Genomic DNA, 21,863 nt, shown 5'->3' with positions numbered 1-21,863 from the left:
TTCTGTTCACCTGTGAGGCAGAGAGGTTCTCTTTTTCCTCTGTCCTGTCCACACCGCTCCAGAAGGCTGTACACTTCCCCTTGAGTTGTATTTGGTTGCCATGTGATTTATGTGGTAGATCTCTGATACAGAAATGTGGGAAAAGATAAGCATGCAGGACAGCACCATTTCAGACTCAGAACTGGTAAATGAATAAAAAGGTCAAGGTAAAATTCAAACCAGGTGTGATGCCCAAACAGGGCTTTTGTGTCCTCTAGCAGGACTGAAGCTGTAGAGGGATGGCTCCTCTCCATGCATGAAGTCTTACTTCTGAAGGGTTCTAAATCCTTAGCTCCCTGACTTGTTGTTGTACTTACACCAGGCCTTGAGCAGGACAGCAAAGCAGGTCCAGATGTCTACCTACCATCTTTCCATGAGACAGCGAAGTAGAGTTTGCAAAAGCATTCCATGTGTAGAAAAATAAGAAATGACCCTCTGACTGTTATGCATTCAGAGCTATCATATGTGTACACCTGCCACCATTTAGAATAGGCTTCTGTGAGACTGAAGGTCCTTGCCACACTAGGAAACGGAGAGCTATTACCTTCCCACATTCCCATTAACTGCGTCTGGTCTGAGATCCTCTGAGGAGAACAACTGGCTCTTTAAAAGTTTTGATGTGAAAGGTAGAATCTGCCTGAACACCCTGGCTAAGGTCCATTGGCCTAGGGCCATTCAACCTCACAAAGAAAGATACAGATTGTCCTCCCTTCCTCTCAGTCTCTTGCCTGTGCCCTAACCTGTGGTTATGCTATAGGTTCAGTGCTGTTACTAGAGAGGACAAGTGCTCCAGTGAACCTCCAGTGAAGAGCAGAAGATTTCCCAGCCTTAAAGATGTCAAAGGCAGCAGAAATCCAGAATGAATAAACACAAGCAGGTCACAAATAACCCATGATCTTTAGGAAGAGTCAGTGGCAAACATTCAGTGCTCACCTTCCATGGTCAGTGTCAATATTTACAAAGAGGCAGCTAGGAACTTATTTGGGGGGCTGGGGGGGTGGGGGGGAGAAGAAAGGAAGAAGAAGGCGAATCCTTATTAATGCAAACTGATTTTAAACCATTACACCCATGTCTGCCCTGACCTTCATTACACCCAATGTCCATGCTTAAAATTTATCAGAGGCTTGCCTTTGCGTCACAAATTGCCAAAAGCCCACCACTTGTAAACTCGGTTTCTGCCTTGAGATTCTGGGCCACATCAGAAGAGAATTCACTGCTCCACAGTCCGACCCTGTGTCCCAGTTCCTGCACTAGGGCTGGGTCCAGCGTATCACCTCCAGTCATTGTTTTCCACAAAATAATTGTTTCAGCAGTATTGTGGCTGACATCAAGCAGACATGCCAACCTAAAGCACCTCCTTGAAAGACCTGATATTGCCTGCCTCAAAGATAGGTGACATATGCAGGCAACTTGATCAGAGCTGTTCTTATACATGCATCTGGGCAGGTGAAACCACAAGCACCCTGCAAACACTAAAACGGATGTGTCTGCAGAAGAGACACTGCAGAATTACTCTCAGCCACTCCAACAGAGAGCAATGCAAAACCTGTGCTATCAGTTATTTCAGCCAGAGGATTCTGAATGGGAAATGCACTGTTAAAAAAATGCAAGTCTACTTCATGTAAAAATGAAACACCTTTGAGATTTTTTCTCACGACGGTATACAAGAAGTGAGACAGGATCATATAACTAAACTAATCCTAGAGCATCTCCCATTCTTTCCACAGCGCAGGGTAAGTACATGTCCCTCTCCAGGTCCTTAGTCCCTCACTCATTCACATGGTGCACAGACTAGTTTGGTTTCAGGCTTACCCTGGAGCAAAACAACTAGTTTGTCTCTTGAGGAAACCTAGACCCAGATGAGAGGTCAGTTTGGTTTGAACATCCCAGACAGGCAATACGGAACTCAGGTGAATACCACAGTCAGCAATGCATCTGGAAATGCCCTTAAGGTACCATGTTCTGTGGTCATGGCATGAAAATACCATGAAAGGGTTACAACACAACACACTTGTTATGTCAAGTGAAAAAGGTGGGGGGAACCAAAAGAAAAAGCAAAGACACAGAGAATGAGGGAGAATGAGGGAGAATGAGAGGAGGGAGGGAGGGAGGGAGGAAGGAGAGGAAGGAAGGAGAGGAAGGAAGGAAGGAGAGGAAGGAAGCAGGAAAGCTAGCAAGCAAGAACACATAAAAATTAATTATGCCCAAGGGGTATAGAAACATCAAATAGATCCTAGGGGAGATGAGATTTAAATGCTATACAGTGTGGTCAGATCTAGTCCATAGCCAGTACTCAGAGTACATGGCTTCTCCCACTAGTGTTATCAACAAGGCCAGCATAGATACAGCCTAGGTCAAATACAGACTAAGCAAGGAGAATTTGACATGCAGCAAAAACCAACTTACGTTGAAAGATACCCACATCCAGGGAACTGACTTTTATATTGAGCACTGATTCTGCCACCTTCCTCCTTCTAGAGAAACCTGTGGCCTATACATTAAAAAAACCCCACAACACTATGATGTCTGCATCAACATCTGAGAAATGAGCAACCCAGATGCAATCAAGGGCATATCTCATCAAGGAATGCACTCCTTGGAAAAGCAGGAGACTGCAGGAAGAACCAAAGAACATTTTCCAGGTGATAGAGTTTATTTCAACAAAGTTTAGAGCTGGGAATGGCCACTCTTTGCTCCAAGACATACATGGCATAGAGGTGCAAGCAAAGTCCTCTTAGCTGTGCAAGAAGAGGTGTCAAAAAGGGAAAAAGAAGACTGGGTGGGAGAGGGTGTTGAGGGGCTTACATAATAACAGAGTAAGTGAAGGGGACTGGGACAGGTAAGATATGTCTTGGATTGGATTGGGGTGGGATTTGGCACTTTTTTCCCCTCCTATCACTCCCCTTCAATCCACCACCCCACAGGTAAAGCAGTACTTCTCCTGTATCTCCAGAGTTGTTGGGGACAGGGACGGGAAGAAGCAGATCCCTGGAAATCAGTGCTTCTGTTAGAGGACTAGGGTTAGATCCAGTAATTGCTTCTGCCACTGCACATCCTTCCCAGCTGTCATTATCTCAGGCTGGGGCTGTGCAGGCAGGAGGTGGGAGTGTGTGCAATGGGGCATCCAGGTTGGTTCAGCAGTTCTCACCTCATCAAGCATGGGCAGATCAGGCGGACTGCTGCAGATCAATACTCCAAGCTGCTCCCTGTGCCTCCTGTACCACGAACCATTTTTTCTCCCAGGATGCTCCCTGACTGTACACAGAGACTTAAATTGGAGCTGGAAATATCTGTTGTTCTGGTGGCCACAAAGGAAAACATCAAACCAACAGCATGGGTACACTTTTCTACTACTTGGTAGAGGCTTAAAATAATTGTGTAAATAAAAAGGAAATATAAATATTTACTACTACTTTCAAGGCAATAAAGACAGTGACACAGTGCCATGTATTTCTCTCCACAGAGAGACAAAGTACATGTCTGTACAAATTCAATAGCCCCTTCAGGAGGTTTAAGCTGCCATTCAGATTGGGCTTAGGGATTGCAGTATGTCAGGAGAGACTGTAGCACTTCTTACACAGTATTGTGGGGATTATGAGCTGCACAGGTAGTATTTTGATGCAGGTTAAAACAGCAGTACAGTAAAGACAATAACAGGATTTTACATATAACAATTGGAATAAAATTGTCCCTGTCCATTCTGAGGAGCAACACAGAATGTGACAGCCAGAACAGTAGCTCAGGAGGCAAACATGCAGTCATTAAGTAAAGATACTAGTGCAGAGTACCTGGAATAGCCTATTCTCAACTGCTTTTACTAATTCAAGGAACTGGACTCTATTTTAAAGGTAGAAAGATAGTGATTATAAAAGGCCACAGGAAAAAAAACCCACCTCTTACAAAGATTACAGGAGGGCCACTTAGAGTCTGATAAACTTGAATGAAAAGCCAGAGAGATCTTTTTGTTGGACTCAGAAGTGCAGCAGGACTGAAGTTTTATGCCTTTGAAAAAAAATATGGTAGAAGTCAAGCAAAAGATTTAACGTTGGTAGTTCAGGATATATTAGTCTTGGAAAACAGAGTAGCTATAGATTTCCTTAGTTCTCTAAACAGCTCTTTCCACTTTCCTGATGCAGTCTTTCTAAAAGATAACATAGCTTACCAGTAAAGATACATATTAGATTTTACTATGGTTTTACAAAACATAGTATATCTAATATCTGATAACGTATGAAGAGTGCTAGCAGGCAAGGGAGTCAAGTCAAGCAGTTGACTCTCAAATTAGAATTTACATGTGTAATCTCTAATCCCTGTTACCTCCTCTCTACAACAGTCAGGTGAAAATGTTGTTGAACCATCTGAGCACCTTGTGGGAAAGGTTGCACAGTCAGATATTGATCTGTATTTACCACCATTAAGTAACAGAGTGGTATCAGCAAGATGGAGGTTGTCACTGGCTGAGAAAAAAATGTCTGTAGGAATGGAAACCCATATCAGAATCACTGGGGACTTGCAGAAGTACTGAGAACCAGATAAGGCCAAGCCATAAAAAACCCAGTGTGATTTAGAGTCTGCGAGCAACTGCTCAACTGAGGGAAGTGCAAGTGTGAATTAGCCATCACAAAAAACTTGATGCCCAAAGGTCTGTGCCGTGATCTTCTGCTCACCCATAGTAAGTACACAGTGGAGAAGAGGTGGAGGAGGTGAACCTCTTTCAGTGCTCCAGATAGAAGAATGGCAGTGGACTTGCTATTTTGCCCCAAACTGGAAAGGCTGAGAGCAGTCAAACTCTGAAGATAGAGGAGCTCCCATGGCAAAATGTATCATGAATGGACCACCTGCCCCTGATTTCAGTAGGGCTTGTCTCCAGAAAAGCCCATGGGTAAGACACATTCAAGACTCAGTAAACACCATTTTCAAGTTGAGTTGCTTATGAGTTACATTGTAAGTGTAGGTAGCTTGTGTTCTGTGAGACTGGGTTGGAAACTTCATTTTTTTCCCTAAGCTTTTGCTTGACAGGGTGAACTTAGGCTAGAGAAGCCCTTGTTATGGCCATGTTAGAAAACAGACCCTGTATGAAGCAACTCCACAACCTTTCTAACAGGGACTGGAGAACATCATGGCCTGAGGTGCACCACCCCACTTCAGTTATGATCTGAGCTTTGAATTCAGGGCAGGCTTTTTAAACAAGTGTGGCAGTCAGTAAGAAACCACAGCAGTGAGACAAGATGGGGGCAGCAACAAAGAGGGCTGGGAGTTTTGGAGAAGAGAAGCAACAAAGCAAGAACTAAAAGCAGGAGGCAGATGGTAAGAAGCTGTGTGAATGGGGAAGTGGGAAGATGAAAAAGGGGAATATAGCAAGTAGGGACAGTTTGCAGCCCAGGCAGGCTGAAGCAAATTACCCTCTTCCCTGCTGGAGGACCAGCACAACCAGAAAAGGTCTCATGGCCACTCAGAATTGCCTGAGCAATAGCTCACATAATATAAATCCTATCAGGACCCAGTGTAATGAGAATGTATGCTGTGGCCGTGCCCTGTGTGTGCAAACAAATGAGCCTCATATTCCCCCCAGGAAAGGATTCCCCTTGCTACTGTGTCTGTGCTGAAGGACAAGCCTCCTGCTCAGCTCCTGCCCTACTGTGCAGGGCTCTGAAGTGCAAACGTCATTTCTGAAAGAGCCCCCTCATCCTTTTCCCATCCTCCCTGAGGTAGCAGAACCCTACAGAAAGAGGCGGAGAGATGGAGCAGTCTCTGATGCTTTGTATCCTTGTGGGGGGAAAAATGGTATCATGCATTTCCTTCCTTGCCCGCCGGCCTACATGGGTGCTGTGCAAACCTAGTACAGATGGGTCACTTGGATGTGACCAAGCCCAGGGCCCTGGAAGTTTCACAGAAAAAAACAGTCTCACTGAGCAATTCTTTCCCATTAACGTCTTCCTCAAACTCAGCAAAGGGAACAAGAAACACCAGATGGGTGCCTGCCTTCCCTCAGCCACACTGCACATGAAGAAGGAAACTCATGTCAAGAGCACCTCTTGGTGGTGTGAGAGGACATCAAAGCAGTAACAGATCTGTATGTGCTCAGTTAGGGGTTACAGGCCTATTTCCTGAAGTTTCCTTCCCTTTACTGCAGCATGTACGACCAAGAGGTTTTAATGTAGCAGGTGTCAGTTGTTCCCAGAATGATTACAATATGTGTTATTTGACTATAATATCCTATTTTAAATAATTTAAATATGATGAAAAAAACCACCCTGAAAGCCTTTATGTCGATACCTATTGTCCCTCTCAAGAGGCACTGGTGGAGGAGGGATGTTTATAGATTCACAGCACAGACCTCTGACTTGGACAAGAACTGACTATTCATAGCAGTAGAAGGCAATTACTTTCCAAAAGTAATTTGCCCAGAAGGGGAATGGAGATATACCTTCTTGCCAGGACTTCCACAGCTCATTGTTGGCCATAAAGAACTACAGTGTCTTTGACATGGGGTCCACCTGGACATGGGGTCTCAATCACATCCCCTCCTCCCTGACCAATTTTAACTTGTCTTCTTCCCCACTCCTTTCCAGCCCTCCAAGCCCATATGCCAGACTACAAGGACAAAAGCACACACTGGCATTCAGCAGGTCAGTGGTCCTTGTTCATCCTTGCCACCAGGTCCTACTGTGCCACTGCTGGTTTTCCATCCAGTCTCCCTTAGCCTGAATCCCATTCCTAACTCCAGTATCCTCACCTGACAATCTTTCCCAGGTAAGACTCAATGTATTCTCCAGCCCTCCCCAGCTCTTTTCCCTTTGGTCCCCATCCTTCCCACCCCAGGTTTTCACTCCCTGTTCTTCCCACCCTGTTTCTCCCCAGGCATATAAGGGTTATTGGAAACCTTCAGAGAAAAGATCTAGTGAAAATGGAAATGTTCCTTTGGAGAAGCTGATTCCAAATGCAGTTTCAACAATGCCCAGAAAGGGGTTAGTTTCCTGCTTGCCTGTCCCAGGCTGCCTGCCCAACCTAGAGCTCCCTGAATCCCTAGGGACTCCACTAACTCCAGCTCCCTGGCCCCTCACTTGTCACACCGATGTCTCCCACAGAGAGCTCTCAGTGTGTCCAGTTGTCCAGGGAGCTGTAATGGCTGTTCTCCAGACACCTGTAACATTCTCTAGAGGCAGATATACCTACCTTTTCTTCTGACTGAGTCCCTATCTCCTGGCCCACTATATTCTGTGCCTGCTGCCCTTTCCAGCTCCTGCTGCTGCTCTCCCTGTAGCAGCCTTTGTCACTCTCCCTTGTGTCCTTCTCTGACCTGTATTCCTATGGCCTGTTCCTGTTCTCGCTTGCAGAGGAGTCAGTGGGTTTCCGTCCTCCCCCTCCCATACCACCCACAGAGGGAACACCTAGTACAGATGTAGGCTTTGTGCTTCTGAAATAGCTCCAAGACTTGGAAACATCCCACAGTTGAAGATTTCTGGGTTGCGGCCAGCGCTGAGTGGCGGATGGGAGAGGTCTCCTCCTAAGCAGGTCAGTTGCAACAGCCTCCCGTGGCTGCAGCAGCACAAAGGTCAGCAACCTCTGGAGAAACACTTTCCCTCAGAGTTCCTTCCTTCAGGAACATCCCAGCTGAAAACCCACTGTTCTTGGTCTAACTGGCCTCCTGACAAAGCCTGGAAATTCTAATTAAATTTGTGTCACTACATCCCTTCTTCTGTAAAATGCATCTCCTGGCCATCCACTCATCTGTTCAGGCTGGAGCACACAGATGTGCACAGATATGCACTTTTCCAGGTGTAGCATTACATGGCAGGAGAAGAAAAGAAGAGGAGGCAGACCCTCATTTTGAGAAGGGAAAGGAAGAAGTAAAGCCTCCTGGGATTTTTCTGTTCCTTGCCTCTTCTTTCTTAGGGTGATTGCTTCCTTCTTCGCCTTGCTGCTTAGCTCTAAAATTCTTTTATTTTCTGAGGACAATGAGGACAGGCTGAAAGAATTGAGGTTTAGACTGGAGAAGAGAAGGATCCGGGGAGACCTTATTGCAGCCTTTCAATACATAAAGAGGGCTTATAAGAAAGAGGAGGACTGACAGACCTTTTAGTAGGGCCTGTAGGGATAGGACAAGGGGTAATGGTTTTAAATTAAAAAAGGGTAGATTCAGACTAGATATAAGGAAGAAATTTTTTTATGATGAGGGTGGTGAAACACCAGAACAGGCTGTCCAGAGAGGTGGTAGATGCCCCATCCCTGGAAACATTCAAGGTCAGATTGGACAGGGCTCTGAGCAACCCAATCTAGTTGAAGATGTCCCTGCTTATTGCAGGGGGGTTGGGCTAAATAACCTTTAAATGTCCCTTCCAACTGAAACCATTCTATGATCCTATGACAAGATGGAAGAGGTCTGATGGCAGCTCCCACTGGCTGCTTTTGCAGAGAAGTAGGCAAGAGGGTGGATAGGGAGAAGCTGGTTTGCAGGGGCTCCTTTCATCTACCAGTCTTGGCTTTCATAGTACTGGTAGGGGAGAGAAAACAGTTCATTGCATCCCCTGATGCATTTGCTCCACTTCATGGTAAACACACAGGTTCACACAATACTTCTTTATACTAGTAGTCTGGGCAGGTGGGGAAATGCTGCAGGACCTTATCACTACAGGAGAGGAGGGACAGAGCAGCTGTGGGGTGGCTGCTGCTTCCTAGAGGCTGCTTAACTTCCTTGTTCAGCCTTCACAGAAAACATTGTTCCTTGTGACATTTCGCCATTGACACTCAGGGGCACTGGGAAGACCTGAAAAATCTTCATTACCCCATGTCACCCCACTACTCCCACCTCAGATTCCCTTCCCTGCTTACACCTCCTCCAAAGTTTGGATGATAAAGTAGGGAGGAAGAAAGCTACCCCTCTGCTTTCTCACCCTGCTCCTAATTCTTATTCAGCTCCCCTATAAAAGCAGTTTGGTGCCCCCAGCCATTCACTGGGATGGGGTGGGACACACACAGAGAAAAAAAAAACAAAACTACAGCAGTGATCATCCCAACCATGAAATCATGCATGCCCCGCCTTCAGCTAACGGCCTCCACTGCAGAGCTGCTGCTGTGGTGGGAGAGGAGGAGGGACCAGAGGGTGATCGTCGAGTAAAGTTCCCTCTTCCACTTCCTCCCTCCCTGCAACCTGCCGCTCACTGCAGCACAAGGGCTGATACCCAAATTTGCCCGTCTTTCCCTGCTGTTTGCCGTGGCGTGACTTTCCTTTGCCCCAGGTGCTGTTCTCCACCACGGGTCCAGAGACATGCAAGCCATCAAGTGTGTCGTGGTGGGAGATGGGTAGGTACCCCACTGGTTTGCTGTGGATGCAGGGAGGGAGGGGTGGTGACAAGGGGTGAGAAGGAAGGTGGCTTCTTGGTGAAACTTCCCCAGCTTTATTTCTGACCTCCTGAGACTGTGTTCCTTCTCTGGCTCGCTCTTTCCTCCCCAGGGCAAGGGTGTAGAAGCAGGCATCTTGAAGGGCATATACAAAAGGGGCATGGAAAGTGGAGCAAGTCTGTCCCACACACAGGAGGTGGTGGTGTTACTGCCAGATTCAACCTGTAGGCAGAAGTCAGACTTAAAACCCAAGAGATGCAAGCGCTCTCCTGCAGGTGAATGGCTCCTTGAAAGCCATCTGCTCACTGGGACTGACTGGGAGAGGGCACAGCACAATGGTCCTGATGAGATGTCCACCAGTATCTCTGTGTTCAGCTTTTCTTGGCACATTATCTCTGTACTGGGGTATGGGGGAGACTGTATGACAAGGGGTTTCTGTGGGCACAAGGCGGAGGAGATGTTTCCACTGAGACAGGCACAAGTATATGCCACTTTGGGAGTGGGAGATAACACAACCTTGTCTTCACAGCATGATGGCATCACTGCCCATGTCCTGTGATCCCTGGAAATGGCCTGATCTAAGCCATCAATAAGTGAAGCAGTCAGTACTGCTGGGGGCAAGAGGGATGGGGTGTACAAGACCTCTTGTTGCCCTGTGGGATGAGTAGATGCAGAGGAGGGAAGGAAGGAGAGTCTACATTTGGCATGGAGTAGGATAATTAATTTCCCAGCTAGGAGCTGGCCAGACTGTTATCTGGGGCAGCTATCAGGTAGCAGATGAAGAGACATTTGCAGCAGCCCTGCTCCCCACAGTCACTTCCTCCTTCAAAACTCACCCGGGGAAGAAGATGTCTGCAAACATAACAGTACATGTTACACATATTCTCAAGGGATGGGGCAAGGGGACAGGGAGAAGGGACAAAGAAGGACAGAGCCCCAAATAAACACCATTACCTCTAAGAAAATTTCCCTGAAGTTTGCAGGCTAGAGCTGGATGAACAACTCCACTGGGCATTTATCTGTTGCCCTGTGAACCCCCCAGCTTCCCCCTCACATATTGCACCAACCCTGTAGTCATCCCTCAAGGCAGCATTCCCCTCATATCATGGCTAACCCCACAACACATCCTGCTCTCAAGCCCTCTGACGTCAACTCTTCTTAAATATCTTCTGTTCTGTCAATTTGCTTCTCTGTACACTGCATTTCCGCTCTCACCATCTTGCAATACGGCAGTCCAGCCACCCCCATCACTCTGAGCTCTTGGTTCACCACTCTTTACCTCCCTCCCTGCCATAACAACCATGTCTCCCTCTCTTGGCTCAACCTTACCGACCACAGGACCACCTGCTGTCACTCAGCTAAGCTGCTCATGTTGCCCTATAACTGTTCTGGCCCCGTAGCTCCCTCCAGCACACATCACTAACTGCTTTACACTCCCTGAGTTCAGTCCCAGGAATGTGCAGGTGCCACTCATCTCACCTCTTCTCTCAATAGTTTTGTTGTAACCTTCACCGCTTCACTGTTTGTGCTCCTCTCTGTTCAACAATACTAATTCAGAATCACCCCCCCTTCCATGACTGACCTACCCACAGCCCTGTAGATCTCCTGAGCCGTTACCTCTAGAGCTTCAGGAAGTCTCCATGGCCCTCCCTCAGTATGTCTATGATAAGAGGGAAGCAAGGGAGCTGGCGAAAAAGAAGGGACTGAGGGAGGAGGATCTAAGACAGGGAGGTGGCAGGAGGAATAAACAAGTGTCAGAGCATGCTGAAGAGCTCAGTTTCCTCCTCAGCTGCCCCACACTGCAGTGACAAAGGCAGGTGCCTTGTGACTAGGGTGAAGGTGACAGCTCTGCCTGCCAAGGGCATACAAAAAGGCAGGGCTGCAGCTCTGCAACAACGGACTTTGCAGGTACAGCTGAGATGGTTAGAGCATCCTCAGCAGTGGGACTCCAGCCTTTACCCCAGGAAAGACATCTCCCTCATCCTGTGGCTGTGCTCATAGGCTGGGGAAGCAGGTTGCTCTTACCACCTCCATTTAATGTGCTGTAACTGAAACATGGCCAGGCTTTCCCAGGCCACACACAGACCTGAGAATCAACAGCCCAGCAGGAGAAGGATTCTCCTTCCCACACCTGTCCTGGCTGCTTTATCTTCTTCCAGTTTCTCTCCACTCTTTTTTTCCCTCACCACAGGCTTCACCTTGCCCATGACACCTTCCTGTCCCCATAATAGCCCTACTGCCCATTTTCCCATCTCCATCCCACCAGTGCTCTCACCCAGTCTGGACTGTGCTGCTACCCTGGCTTATTTGTGCTCCACCCTACTGCATTATGGGTGTGGGGGAGGCTGAGGAGGGAGGAAGCACCAGCTTCTAGCTCAGAAACACTACCAACAGCCTCTGTCAGCCACAGGGAGAGGCACCTTGCTGGCTGCTTACAGCTCTCTCTGCGGGTGCTGCTGCAGCTTACTGCAGACAGGCAAGACTGGAAGATGGTATGGCTGAGTCAAGAAGACGTGCTATCAGCCCCTGGCCCCAGTGCCTGCAGAAGTAGGCAGGAGTGCCTGTATTCAGGGGCTGTAGCTGGCTGGGCAGCTTTGTCATGGCACTCCTGCACCAAATCAATACATCTACCCTGGCTGGGAGCGTATTGCACTGTGCATGCGCTGCAAAATGGGTTCTCACCTCCGTCTCAGAGTCGATGCATTTTAGCTGAGTGATCTCTGTACCAGACCATAAAAACAAGCCTTTGTACTCGAAGACAACAAATATTTCTGGGTGACATCCTGTCTTTCTTCCTGTCGGTTGCCTAACCTATGGTTATGAGCTGTCTGGTCCTGTGGATGTGTTTCTGCTTCCAGGGGTCTCCTGACAGGGCTAGCTTAGAGGTGTGGAAGGATTGCCCCATCCCCATCTCATCCTAGCAAGTCTTCCTGCACTACAATGAATTCCTGCTATTTTTTCTTTCTCTTGCAGAGCTGTAGGGAAAACCTGTCTTCTTATCAGCTACACCACCAATGCTTTCCCAGGAGAATACATCCCTACTGTGTAAGTAATCATAAATAGGGACTGGGTGGGTGGGAGGCATGGAAAGCAGGATGTGTAGGCGTGCAGAAACCCCTTGTTGTGTACTCTGAAGGCAGGGTCACAATCTCCATGCCAGCAGAAGAAGGGCTGCCAAACCAGTGAAGGTGCCTCTACACTTCGGATCTGTCACCTTTCAGCAGAAGCACAAGTGGCCCTATAAAACTCTAGTATAAATGGGATATTTGGAATACACAAAACAAACCAGGGGTCTATCTGCCTGTTAAGTTTTCAAGTAGTAGATGGGGTCCTGCTAGGCAAAACAACCAGGCACCAGGCTACAAAAATTGGGCCAGACCCGAGAGAAGGTGGTTAGATGGACAGGGGTCCCCACTTCCTTCCTTGTTCAAGGTATCCACTGTCACTGGAGAAGGCACTGGTAACCCTGAGGGTAAGAGTGTAGGATTCAGCTCAATGCCAGAGCAGATGCAGTATGCAATCCAGCAGATGTGTGCATGAGGCTGGCACAGACCTGCAGACTATTGGAATAAGGAGCAAGCTTAGGCTTGCTTTAGTTTGAATGGTCAGATGCATTTAGCTCCCCACAGTGCATGGGGTATGTCTGGGGATGCACACCACACATACCATATCACTGGGATGTGGAGCATGACTACATGCTCCCTGAGGTGGGAAAAGGAGCTAGGCACAGTGTGCCAGGCTTCCACCTCAGGTTCAGATTCCTTGGGAAGGACAGGTGCAGGAAAACTTCAGAGCTTTTTCATCAGACCAATTTGCGATGGACCTTGCATAAAAATGGCTGTGGCAGCAAGAACCCATCTTTTCTCAGAAGCTGGTTTGTGGAAGGGCACCTTCCCTTCCTAGCATGTAGCCATGAAGTGGCTATGCATTTTGTGTGTCACACACCATTTCTCCTTCTGTCTGAAGCTTGTGTCTGGAGATGTGAAAGGGAGTAATTTTGTACTCCTGGACTGCATGGCTTATCATGGCAACATATGCCATGAGCACATTCACAAGGTCATTGTGTTGGTTCCTTCCTATCACTGGTTTCCCTCACCTTAGCCTGAAAAAAATACATATACCAAAAGGAACAGGAAATAAAATTTTCTGGGATGAGGGGAAGAATATCTCTGTTGATTTAATATCCTTTTTTCCCATCAAGTCTTTACTCCCAAGCATGCAATCCTGATAGCTGTTCTCAAATATTTCATGCTGGGCTGCCAAAGAGTAAGAAGACACACCTTGGGATATTGGCCTCAGTTCCAGTAGGGGTGCTGAGGAGTGCAGGGCTCTGGGGGAGGTACAGAGGCATGGGTTCTACTTCTTCTTCACTTTTAAGAATATAGGTGAGTTTTAAAGCACAAAAGAAAGACAGGGGCTTGGCTAGAGCAGACACAGTTGTGGGAATGATACTGGAGAAGGAAGTGGGAAACTGAAGGAAAAGAAGTGGGAAACTGAATGGTTTATGGATCTGCACACAAGGTGGCAAAGGTGGAGCTGCAGCCAGGCACCTGTCCAGGACAGCTGGACAGGGTGATGTGGAGGAGGTTGATGCTGAGTGGAAAGTCCATCAGGTAGAGGTTCACCCCAACCAGCATCACCTAGGTGAGCTCAGAAGAGGAATCACTACCCTTTGCTCCTGGGTGCACCTGGTGAACCCCACCTACACTATTGAAAGGGCTCCCTCTTCTTCTGTTTGAGCCATGGCCTACGTCTCTGAATTTCAGGTTCGATAACTATTCCGCCAACGTGATGGTTGACAGCAAGCCTGTAAATCTGGGGCTATGGGATACTGCTGGACAAGAGGATTATGACAGGCTGAGGCCACTCTCTTACCCGCAGACGGTGGGTCACACTCTATGCCCCTCCTCCCTTGTTCCTCCCTCAGATGTACCTCCGTTCCCTGCTGCAAAAATCAACATTTGTCATAAAACAGTGACAGGACTGTTCCTGTCTCTCTCTGCCCTTTTCTGAGAATACCTCTGTTGATATACAAGTGCCTTGCAACCCTAAAGGTAAAAGACATCTAAGGGTATTTTTGAGCCTTTTCTAAACTTCATTACTAGTATAACTTAGACAGAAAACCGAGTTCTTCAAAGATACTTATGAGCCCAGGTGACACTGATTTCAGTGTGGAACAGATGCCTTACACAGCCCTTGTAAAAAACCCTCCTTTTGCAAAGTTAAAGTGGCTCAGGGAATTTAGGAGCTGAGGTAGGAGCTTCTCACGTTTCTGTGAAGCCACTATTCTGGCTTCTGCCTTTTAAAAGAGATCTGATATGTGGACACACGTACACGTATTTGATCTGCTGACGCAACTAAGCCTAAGCCTCTAGCAGAACAAATGGATGTCTCAGATACTATGTTCACTAGTTTTTCATCATGTTGACAGTGTTTTCAGGGTTTAAAGATCACCTTCCCTGGAGGATGTTGTTCCAGGCAGTCTCTTGGCAAGCTCAGAAAGACCCTGCTGCCTCAGGCGTTGGTCTGAAGGTTGCCATTACAACCAAAAGGGCTAGGAATTGAGGGCACTATTTGTTTCAGCTAGGCTCAGCCACCTAAAAGTCAGACACCGGGTATAAGCTGTTTGCCTAGGCTCCTTCTGCAGTCAGTGCAAGCAGGCATACTTCTCAACTTGCACCCACCTTGGGACACATCCCAGGGATAGGAGGGGGAACTGTTTTCCAAGATTTTTGCCTCTAGTGATTGTAGAAGTAGGGTAATGGATAGGATGTGGGCCTGACACCCTTGTTTTAGCTAGGTGAAGTTGGATGAAAAAGATATAACCCTGAAGAGCTGGGGATTTTTTTTGTTTTGTCTTGTTTTGTTTTTTAATGGAAGTCTGAATTCTGCCATGCCTAGGATAAGCGTTTACATGGATAACTGAAACTCCACCTCATTTGCATCCTGTGTGTGCACTTTCTGGGCTGATCCTAGCTCTGCCTCAACAGCAGGCAAAATGTTTCTGGCCTGAAAGCTCTCTGGTGTTCTGTGAGAAATGAGCAGGACGCTGTCAGGCTGTTTCCCATGAGGATGAGTGTGCCTACCGCAAAAACCCCATCCTCATAGTTAAACATTTGGCTCTTCTGATAATGGTGGCTATGGTTACCATGAGTCAGGGGAGCAAATATCCTTCTCTCCTCTAGAGGCAATAAGCAGCAGTCAGGACTGTGTTACATTACATTCCCTAGCATGACCCTCTGCTGCAGAGGGAGGATGCTGCCCACCCAGCTCTTCTCTCCCCTCCCTGCCCCCTGTCATGCAGTCCCATGCTCTCATCCTAACTCTGCACCGTGGTTGTATGCCTGCAGGATGTCTTCCTGATCTGCTTCTCCCTTGTCAGCCCAGCATCTTATGAAAACGTCCGTGCTAAGGTGAGACAGAGTATCCTGGTCCATCAGGGGTTGAGCAGCATGAGACTGGTGTGGTCTTGCAAAAATAGTGACTGTGGGTGGCGAATGCTAATAGGACGTCTAGATTCAGAGAGGTAATATCTTTTTTGGGGTCAGTCAGAAGGAACTAAAATGTCAGCCTTCTTCAGATTTCTTTTCTGGGTCATCTCAAAGAAGGTGGACAACCCTATTAAAGGGCTAGTATTCATCTTGCTGGGCTATTGAGCTGTGAGACCACAGGCTTATATTCTCTGGCATCTTTCAGTCAAGACTGTTATAGCACAGACACGCAGGACCAGTCCATAGGGTATGAGAAGCAGGTACCCACAGCCTTTGGATGGGAAGTGAGGGAAGAAGGGAGACATTGATGGAAAGGAGAACAATATAGTATTGCCCTCCTACCACTTTCAGGTCCCTCCCTGGGTTTTAGGGAACCATGAAGGGTGGAGAGCAGCTTGTGCTTTTGCTTAACAGAATTTGAGCTCCATATCAGGGATTTTGCCTGAGGAACCAGCAACAGGGGCTGGGCTTGGCCAGGCTAGAGTGCCCCACACTGGATGGAAGGGCTGTGAGGAAGGACAGGGTGTTAGCTATCTTGCTGACATTTTTTCAGGAGTGTGTGTTTGTTTCTCTTGTGCATGCCCGTATGTGTGACTTCTCACATCTTTGCCATTTTGCTCCCTTATTAGTGGTTCCCCGAGGTGCGGCACCACTGCCCTAGCACTCCCATTATCCTTGTGGGCACAAAGCTGGATCTTCGTGATGACAAGGATACCATCGAGAAGCTGAAGGAGAAGAAGCTATCCCCCATTACATATCCTCAGGGCCTTGCTCTGGCCAAGGAAATTGGTATGTGCTTGGGGCAACCTCTTGGACCTACTGAAGGGAGAGAGGCAGAAGATAAGGGCTTTCCCTAAACCTAATGAGGCTTTCATAGTGGTACCTCACAGTAATATCTCTGAGGGACACAGGGAGACACATCAAGGGTCATGGGACAAAATGCACCTCAGGAGGCTCAGGAAGGAGATCTGCTCCTTGAGGAAGCCTTACCCCTCAACCCTCTCTTTTCTGCCTCTCTCTGGCCACCATCCTACACACACACACAAATATACACTTGTACATTCCCCTCCCCTTTTACTCTGCTGTTTCTATTTGGGCCAATATTTTTCTGTGAAAGCCGCAGTTGCTCTGTGGGCAGAGGCCTCTCCTCCACATCCGGGAAGAGACGGAAGAGTGAGTTTTCTAACATCTCTCAGGAAGAGTTGCAACTGCAACTTCCTGTCCTGTCTCTGACTACTGAGGCTTGTTCATGCAAACTCAGGTATGCATGTCTCACCCCACCATTCACCTCAGGGGCATCAGCTCCCTCCCTTATTTCAGGACACACACAAATGCCTGTTCCAGGTAAACTCTTCTCTCCGATGCAGCAAGCAGAGACAGCAGAGAGGAAGGGAAACACAGCTTGAGGGAAAAGTTTTCACATGGGAGTTTGGAGGAGAGGGCATCTGGCCAGGATAACATAGCCAGCCTCATGTGATGGCTTTGCTCTGGCTATAAGGGTGGAGAATAGGCAAACCCTGGTCTTGCACAGCTGCCAAGCTTTGTCATGATGTCAAGACTGCCAGAGTGAGCAAAGTGTATCCTGACAATGCTTAATGGCTTTGATCACCTAAGCTGTGTTTACTCAATTCAGGCAAGAGCCAGGAGCCTTGCTTTCCAGCACAAGGTCTATGAGAATTTGGGGGTAGAGTCCCAAAAGGGAGGTGCCATGCAATTTGAGATGCCACCAGAGATGCCTGAGGCAAGGCAGTCTGAATGACACTTGAAGCCTGAGGAGACTTGAGACCTCATCTCAAGACAAGACTCAGGGGGCATTCAGGTAGTTTGTATGTGCCTCAGGACACTGCAAAATGGGCATTGAGGGAGGAGGGTGTTGTGGCTGTGAAGTGATGTGAGCCAGAAACATGTTAGTGATACAGGCACGCGCAACTCTTTCTGTTTGATGTGATCTGTGGTATTCCTCTTGCATGTTCATCTTAGCACCCTTGGCAGCAGACTCCTGTGTACCCCCACTGCCTACCCCAGTTCCTTTCCTCCCCATTACAGCACCTGCTTTCCTCCTAACAGACTCTGTGAAATACCTCGAATGCTCAGCTTTGACGCAGCGTGGCCTCAAGACGGTGTTTGACGAGGCCATCCGAGCAGTCCTCTGTCCACAGCCCACCCGGACAAAGAAACGTGTATGCAGCCTCCTCTAAGTAAGTAAATCTGAAAGGGATCCCTGGGAGTGACACCAGTGGCACTTTCCTGCTCATGAGCCCAGATGGTCAGGGCCACTGGGTTCCTATGACCTGCTGTGCCTGGTGGATGGGTCACCCTCAAAAAGAGAGAGGGGGACAGCAGTCCTATTTGGGGAAAGGACAGGACATGGTATGATGGAGCACATGGACCCCTGAAACACTTCCCCCTACTTCCTGCTTGCCCATGGGCAGGTTTTCCCCCATCTTCTGGTGCAGGGCAGCCCAAGATTTTCCACCTCTGCCCTCATAGAGAAGAAGTCTGTCACCTTGTGCCACAGAGAGAACTGTGCCTAGGCTGTGCTGGGGATGACCTGCTGTGAAAGCTGTGAAGCTGCAGCCTTTGCCTATAGAAAACAAAAACAAACCAACAAACCAAAACTGTTTGTTATTCATGGCAGTTGCCCAGTGGCCCTTCCTCTTACCAGGCCCTGTTCACCTCAAGGGGGTTTTTGTGTTGCTGTTCATTGGCAGGCAGCAGCTTCTGCCCCAAGACTCCTTTATTCCTTGTATTATCCCCATCTGCCCTTTCCCTTCAACCCAAGGCAGCACAGGGAGAAGAGAGGCTTCAGGAGGAGAGGCAAAGTTAGCCAGAGGCTGGGGAGAGAGAAGAGTGAGAGATTTCTAGCTTGGACCCTGCCCCTTTGTTCTCCCACTACCCCTAGGGCAGAGGGAGGGAGAACAGGAAAATAGCCAAGCTGGTTTCACACAGTCTGTCATGTTTTTGGCTACAGATCCCGGCCCCATCCTGATGCCAGGCTCTGTCCAGCATGCAGGAGAGCGATGACTCCAGCATCCCGGAGTTCAGAACCTTGTGATGGTCACTGCCCTTTTTACTTCTGCTGGCTTGAAAGACTGTTATGGGTCTGTAGTCCTGGTTTATCAGTTTGCACAACTTCCCCACACTCGCCCCACCCCAGCTGCCCCTTCCCTTCCTCACCAACACCCAAGGTTACAATGCAGTGACTAAGACTCAATAAACAGACTGTACATTCTTGCTACATCCGTGATGTGTTGCACCCTGGGGGACACAGCCCTGAAGCAGTGAGCAAGGGGATGGCTGGGGTGGAGGCACCTGCCAGGGGTGCCCCTCCTTTGGCAGTGACAACCCAGGCAGCACCACACTGAGCTTGGTACCGGGGAGCCCCAGCCACTATAGGATGAAGAGATGAGGCCTGATGCATGCATCTTGTTGCTCAGTTCTCAGCTAACCTCTCTGCATTTCTCAGTAAAGTGCAAATATCATGTGCCAGCCAAAGGCAGCAGGGTGATTATGCCTTGGCTTTTGCCCTTCTTCTTGTCACCATCCACGTGTTCAAAGGAAAGGTTATATCTCCTCGGAGACACACCGAGGATGAGACGCAGGCTTTGGGAGGGGACATCCAGGCCCAGACTCCTCTCCATAGGGACTGCCCCTTCAGGTTGCTGGAGATACCCTTTCACAAAAATATTTCTGCATTAACAGTCCTAAGTTCACGTCACAGGCAGTCATATCAGTACCGGCACTCACTCACACTGCCAGGCACAGGCAGAGAGAGAACAGAAAGGGGGGGGGGAAGAGGAATGAGTCACCAGTCCAGACAAATTGCCTCCAAGTCACTAAAATTAAGCTGAAGAGAGTGGTCCCAGCAGTACTATGGATCTGGCAGCTGTAGGAACCTGCCTTCCTGATGCATTGCAGGGACTTGAGAGTAAGGAGTGTTACAGGGTGGCTGCTACTGCTACTGCTTGCAGGAGGGAGGAATGCTCAGGGTGCAATGATTAGCACTGCAAAATCCTGCAGTCATAGGAGGGCACAGAGACACTGTGGAGTTGAGCCAGCTTACCACTTCCTGACACAGCACCTCTTCTGGGTTTCAAAGACTTCTTCCTACACTGAGGAGGTGCATGGGGAATGTCAGCAACAACCCACCACAGAGAAGCCCCTGAGGGCTTCCCACTGCCAGGAAAATTTCTGCAAAGTCAATTCATGGTCAAATCTGAGTAAGGCAGTTAATTCAGTGATGTGACACATTACCCACTGATAATGTGCAGAGCAACCCTGGAGGACATCCTGTGGCAGCAAGTTCCACAAATGTCTGCATTGCACGTGGGCCACCAGATGAATTGCCCAAGCCTCATCCACAGGTAATGTATATTGTGTCAACATAAGTCCAGAATAGCAGAAATGAAGTCTCTGGTGTGGGCATGTACATGCAGAAGGGCAAGGGACACAAAGTCCTTGAGACTGGGATCTAGCCTGCCTTAAAAATCCTAAACATTACTCAAACCAATGAATTCCCAGTGGGTTATTACTTCCTCCCCAGTTTTCAAGCCTTGGCTTTTGCCTTCTCAGTCCGCCCTGTCCCTTATCACATACAGCAATGCAGAGAGGAGAGGCTCACCCTCTGCACGAAATAAAATTCATGTGTCTGCCTCCCTGTGGAGGCGTACAGGCTGAGCTCTCCTTGCAACACAATTCAAGCAGTTTGCACAACCCTGTTGGATCTGAGGCAGAGAATGGGGCAGGTTTTTGAGCACTGAGGAAGTGGGCTGGAGACCTGGAAGTTGTGATCCTGTGACTGTGCTTACGCTAACAAGTCCTGCAAGGGGTAGCTGGCCTGGGTAAAGCTCTGCTATTACATGGCTCTCTTACTTAGACACAAGCTCAAGGGGTCCCTGCATGGTGCTGCAGATACCTGCCCTGCCATGACAAAGATAGCCACTGGGTGCTGCCCACGCTATTCCTTCCCCAGTAAGGTCTCGTCTCTCCTGTGTGTCTCCAGAGAGCATTGTGGCCAAGGTCTAGGCTAAAGCATCTGGACAGCTTTGAAGCCTTGTACTGCCTTTGCCTGTTCACCTTTGAGCAGCACTGGCTGGACATAAAATTGTTCAAGCAGGTTTGGAAGGCCAGGTTTTAGACCCTGGTTATGTTCTGCTCACAAAGATAGTCCCTACTGTTAAGGCTGGCATTGGCCTTAGGAGCAGAAATGTTCATAACAGCAGTACCAAGTGCGAAGAGCTGTGTGACTGCACAGTGCAAGGAGTCACTGATGTTTGCTGCAGGACAGGGAAGCACCTTGTTAAGGGAATGGGATGGGAAAATCCTAATTTCCTTTCTTGGGAGAGCTGCTCACATAAAAGACCTTAATTTATTGCCCTGTCCCATTTCTTCTGGGTCCACTCTTTGCAGCAGAGATGAAGTCTGGTAGGAGAGTTTGGGGCTGTTGAACTGGGGCTTTTTTTCCCAAAGCGGGTACAAAAGACATGAGATTGTGCAGGGAGCCAGGGCAGGGAGAATGCTGAGACAGAGAACCCCTCTATTTGGCCATCTGCCCTCAGCTCCATCCAGCTGGAGGTGCTTGTAGGGCAGAACAGGAGGGAAAAGGTCTTGTGCACTCAGCAGCCACCCCGCTTTCTGAGCATCTTGCCATCCAGGAGGCTTTGCCTTGTCCCTGCAGCTCTGAGCAGCACAAGGCCCCGCCCGCAAGATCCTCGGAACAGGGAGCCCCTCTCCTGTGTGCCCGTGGGCATTCACAGGGCGCTTTGCACTGCCAAAACTCCCCCGGCCCCACCCCGCCACGCCACTCCACTCTCCCACCACACAGCTGCTCTCTGCATCCCCCTCTTCTTTCTCTCCCTCTTCCCTCCACTGTCCGCAGCTCCTTTTACCGCTCTCCCCATTCCCCCACCCTCCCATCCTTTGCGCTCCCCCTCCCCCCTTGCCCCTCTCCTGCACCTTCCTCTCTCCATCCCGGTCTCTCCCCCGCCCCGC

At 48.6% G+C, this 21,863-nt stretch overlaps 1 protein-coding gene across 2 annotated transcripts; it reads left to right on the top strand.

Moving 5' to 3' along the window:
- The first annotated feature begins 9,119 nt into the window (after positions 1-9,119).
- Positions 9,120-19,106, top strand: RAC2 (Rac family small GTPase 2). 2 transcript variants are annotated; one of them, XM_075076574.1, is made up of 7 exons: positions 9,120-9,342; positions 12,355-12,426; positions 14,148-14,265; positions 15,732-15,794; positions 16,502-16,661; positions 17,940-18,070; positions 18,844-19,106. In XM_075076574.1, the coding sequence occupies exons 1-6, from the start codon at positions 9,308-9,310 to the stop codon at positions 18,068-18,070; spliced, it is 579 nt and encodes a 192-aa protein (XP_074932675.1). In that variant the 5' UTR covers positions 9,120-9,307; the 3' UTR covers positions 18,844-19,106. The 2 variants fall into 2 exon arrangements, with proteins under 2 accessions (XP_074932675.1, XP_074932676.1); XM_075076575.1 differs by lacking the exon at positions 18,844-19,106 and having other exon boundaries at positions 16,502-16,665; positions 17,940-18,065.
- The last annotated feature ends 2,757 nt before the right edge of the window (positions 19,107-21,863 follow it).

The sequence above is a fragment of the Phalacrocorax aristotelis genome, chromosome 1, assembly GCF_949628215.1.
Source record: "Phalacrocorax aristotelis chromosome 1, bGulAri2.1, whole genome shotgun sequence".
NCBI classification, from domain to species: domain Eukaryota; kingdom Metazoa; phylum Chordata; class Aves; order Suliformes; family Phalacrocoracidae; genus Phalacrocorax; species Phalacrocorax aristotelis.
Note: the sequence above shows the minus strand (reverse complement) of the source record. Positions and strands in the feature narration are given on the sequence as shown.

Coding starts and splice junctions, on each gene's coding strand:
- RAC2 (XM_075076574.1), top strand. CDS start 9,308: ATGCAAGCCATCAAGTGTGTCGTGGTGGGAGATGG. Junction 14,266..15,731: donor CACTCTCTTACCCGCAGACG/GTGGGTCACACT, acceptor GTATGCCTGCAG/GATGTCTTCCTGATCTGCTT. Junction 16,662..17,939: donor TGCTCTGGCCAAGGAAATTG/GTATGTGCTTGG, acceptor TCCTCCTAACAG/ACTCTGTGAAATACCTCGAA.